Source organism: Cloeon dipterum, chromosome 1 (assembly GCF_949628265.1).
Source record: "Cloeon dipterum chromosome 1, ieCloDipt1.1, whole genome shotgun sequence".
NCBI lineage: Eukaryota > Metazoa > Arthropoda > Insecta > Ephemeroptera > Baetidae > Cloeon > Cloeon dipterum.
In genome coordinates this window covers 19,840,352-19,853,459 of record NC_088786.1, presented here as the reverse complement: position 1 = coordinate 19,853,459, position 13,108 = coordinate 19,840,352, and the positions used below count along the sequence as shown (strand labels likewise).

General features: G+C 38.9%; 1 protein-coding gene across 7 annotated transcripts in view; it reads right to left on the bottom strand.

The window, feature by feature from the left end:
• KaiR1D (Kainate-type ionotropic glutamate receptor subunit 1D) overlaps positions 1 to 13,108 on the bottom strand; it is a 40,519-nt gene that overhangs the window by 26,298 nt on the left and 1,113 nt on the right. For all 7 annotated transcript variants that reach the window (XR_010575442.1, XM_065493324.1, XM_065493316.1 and 4 more), the window contains exon 2: positions 12,781 to 12,881. Coding sequence is in view for 6 of the 7 variants with exons in the window: in XM_065493324.1 (XP_065349396.1) it covers positions 12,781 to 12,862 (82 nt within the window). In the remaining variant the exon portion in view is untranslated. The remainder of the gene's footprint in view (positions 1 to 12,780; positions 12,882 to 13,108) is intronic.

The following is a 13,108-nucleotide window of genomic DNA, read 5'->3' as shown; positions in this document are numbered from 1 at the left end:
AAAAATTTTAATTGCAATCCAAAATTAACAGCAGTGATCTTAGAACATCGCCTTGGAAATCAAACTTGATGTTCGTTCCAAAAAGCACATCTTAATCATGAAAAATCTCCACGGGGAGATGAGATATTGAGGTGTCAAAGTTTTCATATTTTCCTGTAAAACCCGTAAAAATGAATATTTTGTCGTCAAGTTCATGCCACAATCTGAAAGTAAAGACTGATTTCTGGTGTAAATTTCGTAGAGTTTGCTTTACCTCATGCCAATTTTGTCCTCCGACCCTTGATCAGTAGTAAATTAAGTTTGAGGTCAAAAGAAAGTATTCGACCGTCTTTCATTCCCACCCCTAGTAATAGTCCACGCAGGATGATCTCTCTCCTGTAATAACAACTCGGTTAACACACTCTGGCGAACGAGGCTGCAGCGCTCTATCTCTGCAGATAGAGCGTTGCCGCCGCCGCCGCCCGCCCGCTCGTCCGCCGCTGCAGATTTTATCGCTCTTTGTGTGCGAGCTGAACTGCTACATTTATATATAGCAATGGAACGGGGAAGAGGGCTAGTTGTCAACCCGTTTGTTAACTGCCGCCACTTCTATTAATCTTTGCCTCCGCGCGCGCTGTTTGTTCTCGCGGCGGCGAACAAAGCATTGGTGCACGCCGACGCCGCGTCACTCTGCTCTTTGCTCGTGCACCAGACCAGAGACCAGACACTATCGCTGCCTGAATCGGTCAACAACCAACCAGCGCACTGATGTATTTATTTATCCACAGTGAAAATGAGCTTGTTTATTATGCGATGCGCACTTGCCAGTTTGCGAAATTGCGGAATTAAGTTGATATCAGCTTTATATATCAATCATATTCGCTTGATGTGATACTATTCTAATGCCTGTGTTGAGTTATTGGAAATTCTCTGAATCAAACAGAAAGTGATTTCGGAAATGAGCTCGGGATTTTAAAATTTTGAAAATATAAGCTTATAAGTTTTCCGCGACATGTTCAAACAGTGTGAAAATTTCAGGGCGATTTCAGGGGGGAAACAGAACGATTCATAACTCAAATGACACCAATTTTTCGACTTTCTGTGTTTTGCAAATAATTTAAACACCAAATATCGGGTTCTAATCATAGAAATTGCAAAAAACAACTACCCTTAGACTCATCTTGACCTCCCGTGACGAGCTCAATGGACTTACCCCACTTTAAACCCCTTTGCTACAGTTAAGATAGCAAAATATAAATGTGCACAACACTAAGCATGCTTTCTTGTTGCTTTAAATTTTTTAATTTTATAAAAACAACCCCATACCTTATTTGGAAATTAAAATAGTATTGAATTAAATAAAAATTTCCATCGTTATATAAGTTATTACTATTTTTCAAGACAATTTGGGGCTGGAGGGTAACATCCCCTAGCCACTTCAGCTAGTCAGGGAACGTCGAGACAAGTCTAACGGTGTGCAATTCTGATGTTCATAACCAGAGATTTGGGACTAAAAATATTTGCAAAACAAGAAAAATTCGAAAAAAAATCTCGAGCTTTTCGAGTTTTGAAGTGAAAAACCTAGATATAAAAAAGGACACAACTCAGACATTTTTAAAGGAAGTTCACTCATGCCAAGTGCCTCCACCTAATGGTGTTAACCTTTAGGTGGAGGCACTACAAGGGCATAATCCTGAGCTCATTTCCAAAATTTTAAAATCAGAATTACTCGGTGTTAAGCTTTTCCCTAAATCAAGGAAATCAAATTTGGTTAAACTTTTCCCTAAATCAAGGAAATCAAATTTGGTGATAGTTAGATCAGGCTCGGTGAGAGGAATCCAAAGCAAATCTTATATCTGGAATTGCACAACGGGGAGATGAGATGCTGAGGTCTCAAAGATTTCCAAAATTGTGTCATAAAAATTAATATTTTTTTGAAACATATTAATGACGCACTCTACTTGTACAGCACATTTCTGGTGAGTTTGCTTTTCCTCAAGACAATTTTGTTTTTTTTAGAAACTAAAACAATTATGTCTTTCAACCTACTGAATATTGCCTTATCGTTTAGAAAAATGTGCAAAAACTGTCCAAATTAACTCCTACCCATATATTTTTTTTTGCAGAAAAAAACATGTGTAATATTTCCGCCCCTATACAGCTATTATCATCTAGGCAAACGTCGTCATCAGGGCCGAGACGGATGGGTGGATGGGGACACGCTGGGTGCAGGCACACAGCATCTCATCGACTGTCCCCTTTGTACAGTGTATAAAAGCGCTGGATGGACCGAGTATTGATTTTTCCGAGCGCGCCTCTCTGCTCTTCTCACCACTGTGTGAGAGAGAGAAAGACGAGAGTTCTGTATGTACACTCGGCGCCTCCATACACGCACGCACGCACCTAAATGCGATTTAATCGTTTGATTGGTGCACGTCGCCTTGCAATTAAAGGACACTGCTCACGGCACTCGTATCCGGCTAAATCATGGAGGCTGGGGCAAGATGACAAGTGGCATTACTTTTGGAGGGATAAAAATGTTTCCTATTGTTAAATTGAGCTTATAAATTATTTTAAAAGGTTGGATGATTGGCCCTAATTTTAATTATTAAAATAAATTTTTGGCTTGGTTTTGTTAGCTGGGAAAAATTAACAAATAAATCGTTTAAAGGTTCAAAAAATTAAAATACTTAATTTGCCATCTGTTGGACAGTCTCCTGCTCGACTTCTCTATCAGAAATAAATTATATTGAAATAAAAAATATCATAAAAATCAAGATTATTTTTCTATTTCTCCTTCAAGTCATGTAATTTTTATGAATTATGTAACCTTAAAAATCAATTTTCTATGTGCTACTTGAAAAAACTGAATTTCTGGAATTATAACGATCCAATCTTCTATTAAATATACTTATAAAAATAAACAAAAGTAATGAACAACCTACAGCATCTCTTCCAGCCGTCCCCCTCGTATGCAACAAGTTTGAGATCTTCAGCAAACCCTTCTCATTAATTTAGACCGCCATCTTGACTCATTCGTTAATTTTCTTCTATTTCCAAAATTTCAATTTTCTTTAAGCCTAACACTTTTTAGATGTCATAATCATTGCGAGAATCTCTTGAGGTTAAAAAAATCCGCAAAAACTAAAAATACGACTGTCGCAGTGGATCCAAATTAAACCCGACGCCTCACTCTCCTGTAAATCTAAAGCCCCGTTTTTACGCTTTTAATGCCATTTTCATTCGAATTAAACTTGTGCAGAGGCAAGGCAAGCTGACGCCGGGGAATTTATGAGCAGGCTGCTGCTCAAATGTTATTTATCGGGCTGGGAGATTATTTCGGCTCGGTGGGTCGTTTCATCTGCCAGAGGCGCCACTCGTGCGCTCTTCCAAAAGCTTTTGTGCCAGAAATTAACGTTAATTTGATGTGTGCGCTGTAATTAACTCAAGTCAAAGTTGCCAACGTAATTGCATTAGGCGCGGATTGGTCGCAGCTCTAGACACGATAGACTTATACGTATAAACCTAATTATTATCCCTCATTTATTTAAGGCACACGTGATACGATTGAATACTGAATAGACACAAATACAGAATAATTAGGAAATTTGCAATTTTTAAAATGGCCAGTAAAAAGTTATGGTCGTAATTCATCAATTAAAAAATTAAACTTAAATACATCTTAATTTTATGGAAATTGCCTTAGGTAAAATTAAAACTGTACTACAAGCCGTTACATAATTTCTGCTCGTAATTTTCCCAGAACAATTTTCTGTTGAAAAGGTTTTAGAAAAACCACTAAAATTTCCAGAAGTTGAAGAAAATCACACATAATTCAGTTCGTCTCGCCGAGCAGATTAAAAATGTCAAGTTTATTGAAATTCGACCACTTTCCAAGATTTTATGCCAATTTAATATATTAAATTTTCAACTTCCAGCAGAGACATATGGACCTAGCAAACCATAAATAATGGGAAGTATATATTCCTTTGACATACTGTCATATTTTTATCAAACATTATCAAATGGTAGCAAAAACGCGATACATTTCGGATGAAAAGAAAAAGATTTAAATATAAATTATTTGAAAAACTATTTGAGCAGGGTTGGATCAACTTTTATATTTTTCGCGGGTAATGTTTGAATCAATTATTTCAATATCAATCTTCACGTCAAATGTACAATCGGAAAACCACATAAACCTATAAAATTCGAAACCTTCAATGGACGAAAGAATGAAATCCGAGACCAAAGTGATTAGTTGATCACCCGAGAGGGTATAATTAAACTTCTCAGCACAATTGAAATACTCATTCTTTCGTTAATTGCAGTGAGCAGAATGTAAACGAGGCCATCATTTGCAACCATTGTTACCTTTCCCGTTGAAACAGTCTCGGCGCGCGAAATAATTAATCGCGGGAACACAGCGCGAGTGCGAAGACAAAAGCAAGCGTTTCTTTTTCGCCCGACTGACTACACGGAAAAAATCGAAGGAGAGCAGCGAGTGCAACAGCTTTCAGCGCGAGCAATTAAACTTTTTCACTCGAGAGCAGTTTATTACAAAGGCGCGCCTCAGGCCCCTTTTCCAGCCTCCTTCGCTAGCGTGCTGCTTGTTTATTTCGCCCGCCCGTCCGTCATCTCTCGCGTGCTTGGGGCTGCAGGAAATTTATTCGCCCAATCTATTCTTTTTAATTAAATTCCATCTCGACGCACAAAACCCATTTCGCAAGACGAAAACTTTTGATTTGCGGACGAGCAGGTTTCCCTGCGGCGCATGTATAGTGTTTGTTTGCATATTTCTGAACCTGGGAAATTTAGACGATCTAACGATTTTTTCTAAGCTTCCAATCGTTGCGAGATCATTCATCTAAAATGTCCGTAGTTGACTGAACGCTTGCATTATTTTCCTGAAGTAGTATAGTTGAAAATTTTCAATAAAAATTGTTTATGATTTATTTCCAACAAGAAACCCTTTTCAGCTAAACAAAAACTGATTTTATTGCAAATTTAATACGTAATTTCTTGATACAAGAAACCAGCAAAATTAATATATATCAAAGACCATGTTGCATTATGTAATAATTATTTTGCCTTCATTTGAATTATTTTGTATTTATTTTGAAATAAAAAAATCCAGTGCCTTTTTACATTTTATAGAATGCATATAAAATTTCCAAATAGTATCTGAGATGGTGATTGAATTTAAATTTGAGAGATACTTTTCAGAATATTCTGAATACAAATATTTATTTGAGATCAGTTGCTATTAAAAACTCTTCCTCTAACCAATATACCGTTAAAAATGTAGCCTTTCATCCCTTTCATTAAAACAAACTATATGACAATTTTTACCTGAAGAGTGCCTTTTAGTTTTGCCGCGAAAATCCGTCTAAAATCAACTACCATTCATAAAACATCTCAAAGTATGTACTTCGAATAAAAATCCGTTTGAAATTCACCGCTCTAATAATTTTGATGGGTTTCTTTCTCGGCGCCGCGTGCAGAAATGTGGCCATTAGTGGATGCCGCGCGAGCTCAAGTGGATTTTAATGAGACAGCCGCGGATTCATTGCAGACAGCTGGCACAAAGGATTATTAAAATTCTCGATTCAATGAAAGAGAGCCAGGGTTCTAAGCATGAGGGAAAAGTGTGTCAGTAGAAGTGGTGAAATTTGTCCTTGCAACCTCATTTGAATGAAGAGCTAGATATAAATTAAAATAATAGCTCAAGCATGAAAATCTCTGTCAAAGATTCAATGATTAAAACCTCCAGTGATTTTGTTGGCCAGTTGCTATTAATTTTTTACCTTTCGAACAACCGAATTTCAACATGATCAACAATTTTCAGTCAAGAGAAGAGCCGTTGAAAAATTCTCATATCCAACAGATTGGTCTAATTAGATAGAAAATTGCGACGACGACGACACACATCTGTTTCAAGGGCAAATGCGCGGATGAGGCGGAATTAGGTTCAATTCTCACTGTCAGCAAATTGCATCCTTGACGACAGAGTAGCAGATGGTGTCACTAATTGTGAGAGATGGAATGAAATGAGATCTGAGACGAATATTGCATCGCAGTTTCATGTGAGTCATTTGGTCGTTAACTGGTCACAAACTGCGTCTTTGTGTTGATTTTATAATTTGCAATTAAAAATTTTATAACAATTTTTGTAAAATTAACCGGAGGAAAGCACCCAAAAAGCATTTCATTGGTGGCTTGAAATAAAGCTATGGAATTTTTATCCAAGTCGAAGAAATAATAAAATGCAATATGCAAATCCAATTTAATCCAGCTATTCGAATTTTTATAAGATCGGAAAACACCTAGTGGCACTCTTATGAGCTAAAGTAAACCTCAACATCGAGAAAAGGTTAATTGTGTTAAAACCAAGCAAGGACAAGAGGAAGAAAGCATACATTTCATTGAAATTAATTTAAAAATGAAAATAGGACATGGAAGCAAATTTAGTTATTTCTTACTACCGGGTACAGTGGATTCTCCTAGAACGTCCTGACAGATTATGTTTATACGAAAGATCGAAGACGCCAGGGAATAAAAATGCGATTGAATAATTTCACAGAATTCTTATGCAATTACTGGTCGTTTTAATTTTAAATTATTTCATTGAATCCAAAGTTATTTTTATTCTTAAACTGTTCTTTTAAAAGCCAAGAGATTCTTTTGCAAGTTACAAAGAAGCCCTATATCCACTTTTTTCGTTCCAGCGTTCAAACAGAAGCCGCTTTCCAAAAGCAATTCACTTCTTTGTACGTTTCTTTCACAAGTTTGGCTCGCTCAACTGTTTGATCCGAGACCGCAAACCTCTGGCCGAGCCGGTATCATTCATCTGGTGGGAGGCGAAAACTTTCTTCCTCCTTTTTCTCAGGCATCATTTCGGGAGATTTACCGTGTTGCTCGCACGTGCAGATGCAGACGGCGGTGAAAAATGCGCGAGTGGCCGCAGCGAAATTGCCGCCACTTCATCTCAATTTGTAGGCACGAGCCTCGTCATCAGCAATAACAAGGAGCGCCTCGGTAAACAACTCACACACGCGATAATTTTTCATTTCGCCACTGCCGCCGCCGAGCGGCAATTGCCCTGCGGATTTATGCGTTTGCCTCTCGCCCGGCGCGCTTCCAGAGCAGACGACGCAAAATTAAAGAGAAAATATTTGCACAGCCACCGCGATAAGTCGTCGGCACGCACGGTCTTTCTCTCTTTCTTTCTTCCTTTCATCCTCCTCCCTCCTGTGTATGTGTAGCTAGCGCACCCCCTTTCAGCAGAGCCGTGGCTTTGCTGTTCCTTTCTTTGCCTTTTTTATTTCACCACATTGGCGGAAACACAATTGCTTTTAATAAGAGTTTTATTGCCAAATTCGAAATGTTCTCTTTAATTACAATTCGCCGCGTTTTTATGTTCTCTAGCAATGAAATCTGCTGTCGTTGCTGAAAAAATTTCCTGCAGAGATGAGCTGCTGCTTTTAGTGAATAAAAGCCTGCCAAAAACAAGGACGCTTGCCGACAGGGCCGTGACAAAACTGTTTGTAGAAACATTGCTATTTGTCGGAAGTACCGTGTTACATTTTATTTTCACGTCAAGAGTTTAACCACAGAGCAAATGAATTAAAACTAAATATATGAGAGAGATTTAACTGAGTTAAAATTGCATTATTAGAGAGGAAAATAAAATTACTAAATTTTTAGAGTTTAAATCGTTCTAGAAAAAAATAGTTTTTATGCAAACGTGGAAAATTGAAGAATGTATTATGGTGTACGAAAAAATCATTTCAAAATTAAAGCTTAAAGTTAAAACATTAACAATGCTGCCTAAATAAGAGTAAAGTTGTATTTTCCCACAGTAAATTGATATTGATCTACTTAAAATTAGTAGTTTTTAAATAATACTTTGCTTACAGTTAGTTTGTAAACAGTTTTGAAATCAAACTGATATAAAACGGATTGCACCACTGGATTCGCAACGACCTAACGACCTTTATGACATATGACTCATGATCTTGATGAAATTTATTATGTTTGTCATTTTTTTAATTAATTGGCTGTTATTTTCATTTATATCAGCTCAGATGTATTTTTGGATATCGTTTGTTTCTCAATTTACTACCCCCCCCCCCCCCCCATGAAAATTGAGTAAAGTCACGGAGAAACACAAATAAATACATAAAATCAAACTCCAAAGTTTTTTTTCAAATCAACAGGCGAGCACTGTATATCCTTATTTAAAATCATGAATTATTTCGCCAGTAGAAAATTTAGCTCTTAGCTTTCACACTATTGGATAGATCGCGACGAGAGGAAAGGAGTGAAAAATCTTTGACAAAATCTCATAATTTTTCAAGAAATGTAGCAAAATCTGATAATGTAGCAAAATCTTATATTCAACAGTTAACTCGGTCCTGATTTGTTTACTGCACAATGTAGAGATGGACCACTTGTCAGAGCTAAATATACAAAAATGTTGTCCTGTAAAGATCCATTGCCCGACTCATAAATAAATAATGCCAGAAACTTTTGATGTTTTTATGAAAAAAGCTTTGTAATCCTGTCTAACAACTACTGTGGTTTCAAGATGCTAACGATTTTGCACATCCCTTGTCTGCTTTTTCCTGTCCGCATACTCGCCTTCTTTTTATTTACTCTGCTCGTGCAGATTTATACTATTATTACGGCCCGGGCGACGAGCGCATGTACATAAATGCAATCCATGTCTGGTTTTTATCATAATGAAATATCGCGTGGCACATCCGGATTAGCCGAGAAAGTTTCTCGCTCCTGCTTTTTGCGCTCCCTCGACCGTGATTTATCAACTGCGCCGCTTGCTGAAATGGCAATTTCGGCCAAACAAGCAGAAAGCAGAATTGGAGCCAACGCGAACGAAAGCACTCTTTGCTTTTGCCAACCACGCATACAGAGTTATTGTTGAAAATGAGATTTATTCTTGCTTAAACCGACATGAAACCCGCGGGAAAATTAGAATAAAAATTGTATTCTACTAAAAAATAAGGCAATAAATTTAGGAATGCAGTAGATTTTCAGCAAGAATGGGGATTATTGAAACAAGGACAAAAAATGGAAATTAGTACGTTTCTGGGAAATTCAAATAGTCCAAAAATTGAGTCATTTTACCAACAGTTAACTTGAGTTAATCGATTATTAATACTTATCGTTTTAATTGCGGTAAGGAATCATACGGCTTCTTTGGCAAAATTAATTAAATTTAGAACATAAATATCTGACACCAATCAAATTTATCAACTATTTTGAGCGCAATATCGATTATTTTTGCACACCCTGATCCATTACTTTGTAAAACATGCCAGGAAAATAATGGAAAATGCGCAGACCTGCGGATGGTAACAATAAAATGGAGAGTTGATTAATGACTTTCTCTTTCTCAATTAGAGAACAAGTTTAAGTTTGTGCTGCCATCAATCAATCTGGCAGTAGTCCATTACTAACAAAATTTTTTAATAAAAAAGTTTTGATTCCCTGGGTGGACATTTGTTCGAGTTAGAGCTGGAAACGAAGAGATGCGACGCGCAGATGGCAAATTGGACGCCGCTGTGCCGGATGAATAATTTATGTAATGAATTGCACCATCCATCCATCAGCAGCCCAGCGGCGCTTTTGATGAATTGCCCCCTAGATCGATATGCACAGGGCACAGGCCGCGCGCAGACCCAAATTTTCGCCTCATTTTATTCGTCTGCCGGTCGAGATGCAATTTACTTGAATGCAAATCAGCACAGAAGGGGCCGCTGCCGACGCCGCTGCGCCGCTTTTTATTCCCGTTTTTTACAGCTCAATAATAAAGAAAAGAGATTTCGCAGCTTATCTTATTACCCGGCGCCCCTCGGTCCCCCGCAGCTCTCTCTCTCTCTTTCTCGCAGGCGGAGGAAAAATTAAATTTTGTTGCCGGGGCTGCTGCTGCTGCCGCCGCTCTCTCTGCCTCCTTTTTGGGCGCAGTGTACAACGAGCATTAGGGCTTAACTCGAATGGCGCCGTGCAATGAAAGCCGCGGCGTCAGCCCTTTTTCCGCCACTGCACCCGGCTGCTGCCGACGAAACAAAATTTTCGCTCAGATACGAGGCGATCGAGCAAATAAAAAGCCCTCCGACGGCCACAATCAGCAGCATAGCAGCAGCCCAACACCGCACACGCTCGGTTTGTTGCGGCCCGCATTTTTGCGGCGGCGTCCCTGCCGCGCAGCTACAGCAAATAGTATAGAGCTGCTTGGAAATTTATAAACCAATTTGCGAAAGTTTGAAAATAACGTCAATGACACGTGAAGCTATATTTTTTCCAGTTATAGTTTAAAATACAGAGTTTCTTCTTTGATAAAACACCATCGCCGTAAGCAGCGTTTTTCCCCATTCATCCTGACCTCTTTAAATTTTATCCTAACAAAACATGCAATGCAAAATGTAGGAGAGTGTAGGGGTTGGCACCCTCTGACTGCTTCAGCCCCCTAGGGGAGATCAGGACCAGTCGAACGGACGTCGAACGGTGTCCAGTTTGTGTAAATCTGGAGATCAGATGCCGAGATTTGGTGTTAAACGTCTTTTTCTCTCGAGGTTCGTCGTAATAAAAAACTAAATCTTTGACTATACAAAAATTAACTATTTTACTCGTATTAAAATCCCATAATGAACTGAGGAGGTTTCAGGATGATTGACACTCAACTCCGTTGCGTGGGAGGAGCAAGCCAAAGCTAGACAAATTTTCTTTTCCCTGCTCTATATATTTATTCCTCAAATTGTTTTAATTTTTTCTAGCTTTAAATAAAAACTAAAAAAATCAAAATTTTTCCGGAAAGAAACAGCTGCAAGAAATATATGCAAATTGTTCAGCTGCATCAAGAGTCATTAAATGAGCAGTCTGGCGGGACTCGGCCCGGTTCAGCTCAATTAATAATCGATAGTGTATAAAAGTCGAGCTGTCAGCTTTCACAATCGGCACCTTCATGAACTGCGCGCGGGATCAATCGCGAGATTCGCAGCAGTAGCAGCAGCCACAGGAGCAGGCCGTGATTAATCGACCGTGCAGTTCGAGTCTCGGCATCTCGGGCACCGGCGCGCGCTCTCCGTATAATCGAGTCTGCGTGTGTGCATGTTGCAAACTCTGTCCTGCCTGCTTTTTCTCCCTGTCCCAACAACGGCAATAAATACATTACTGCCTTGAATTCCCTACAGGCGGGCGGCAGGACGGTTGGGCGAGTTCCTCGGCAAACCGCAAACAGACTTCGGGATTAAAGTGGATCTGTATACTGGACCTGGACATGTTATTAGAGATATAATTTTGATCTTTACCTAAAACATCCTCTGGATATTTGAACAGAGCTGAAATATTCCCCAGTTACCGTTAAAATTACTGAAATGTTCTCCCCGAAGTTTTCTGGCTGATCAAGCGGTGAGGACTGTCTCCTTTTTGAAAAGTGATTTATTTCAACAAGAGGTAAATTAAGCCCATAATTTGAACATCATTCGATATATCATAAAGAGAGGAATCCAAAATAATTTTAAAACCATTTTTTAATTTATCAAGATATCTCAAATTTATAGGTTTCCCGGTCCTGATTTGATTATTGCACAATTTGTTTTATTTTTGCAAATATGTTCATTTTTTAAATAAGATGATGGCGTATGTTGTTCATCAAAAGATCTTAATTAATTAAAAAATAAAAATACTGTTCATTTTGTTGTCCTGGAAGGCTCCACTTTAAATTTGTAACAAGTCAAGCCTGGGAAATTAGTCATTTGTTTCGAAATCGAAGCTGAGAGCAATTAAGCTCGTCGGCGGAGGAGGCTGTGCATGTTTATGACGTCGAGGGTGCTCGAGACATCCCTCGAGAAAGGCTTTCGCCTCCGACGCACCAGCGCTCAGTCACATTTTTCGGCCACTCTGCATCATTTGCTAGGTGCCGGCCGAGGTTTGGCTGGCGGCCAATGCGCCATTAATTATGGCCACTTGCGCGCCGCGATTTTATTTATTTGTTTTGCGCCCGGCATAAATGTTTTTCTGACGCTGGAGAAGGGTTTCACCGCCCGGATAAGCAGCACCCACCACCGCTTTTTGTCGCCCAGACGGTTTCCAATTGCGATCTACACATTTACTCGACGGAGACTAAAGAGCGAAGTGGTCGACAATAAATGCCCTATTTCGCGTCGTGTCTCTATTTCATTATTGATATATAAACACTTTACTTTCTTTACTAGTTTAAGCTGTAAAAAGAATAAAGGTATTTCCTGTTGTCTCAAAAGATTTAATATGGTTGTAATTATAAAAAACTGGGACTTTTCAAAGTATGCAATGTTGAGCTTTTTTAATATTGAATATCTCAAACACGGCAATTCATATGAAATGCTACTCTAATTTTAAGTGTTTGCAACATGAGTGTTGTTTAAAAACTTGATCCCATCAAAAACTATATAAAAATTATTATTGCATCCTCAGTATATAAAAAATCGATTCCCATGCTGGACATTTTTAGAATTTATCAACGTGCATTGTATGTCTCCTATTTGGAGACGGCCTTGAGGAAAATGGTCCGCTGCGTTTCGATCCTCTAGAGAGCTATTTTCGAGCAGAGAGATTTGTTTGGGAGAGAAAGGGCCAAAATGACCACTTTCGTCGAGAGTTTGTGCTTCTTACTCCAATATGGTCCTCTTTGCCACCCTCCCTGGGGGAATGCGGTTGCTTGCTCAGCGTGCGCGGGAGTTCAATTATACACGCCGCCGCTTGTTTCAGTTTAATTTTTGTCGCTCGTGAAAGAGTACTCACCTATTCTGATAACATCGGGCAGGCCTGTGGAGGGATGGCCTTTGAGCAACAAGAGAAGCGCGAGTGCGACGAGACGCTGCATTTTTTATGTGCGGTGAGACCTGCAAAAGAGCACCGGGACAAAGGTGTAAAAACGGTGGATAATAACGCGGATTTCATACTCGTTACACAACTCTGGAATTGAGTTCAGGACGAAAAGATTATCATATAAAACGTTTGTAGCTTTTCCATCGGTTGATTTCGTTTCCTGGAGAGGCAAAATCGTTGAAGCAATGATTTCTGGAAGCCTGTGGTAATTTTGCGGGCTTGTTTTTAATTTGTAAAACGT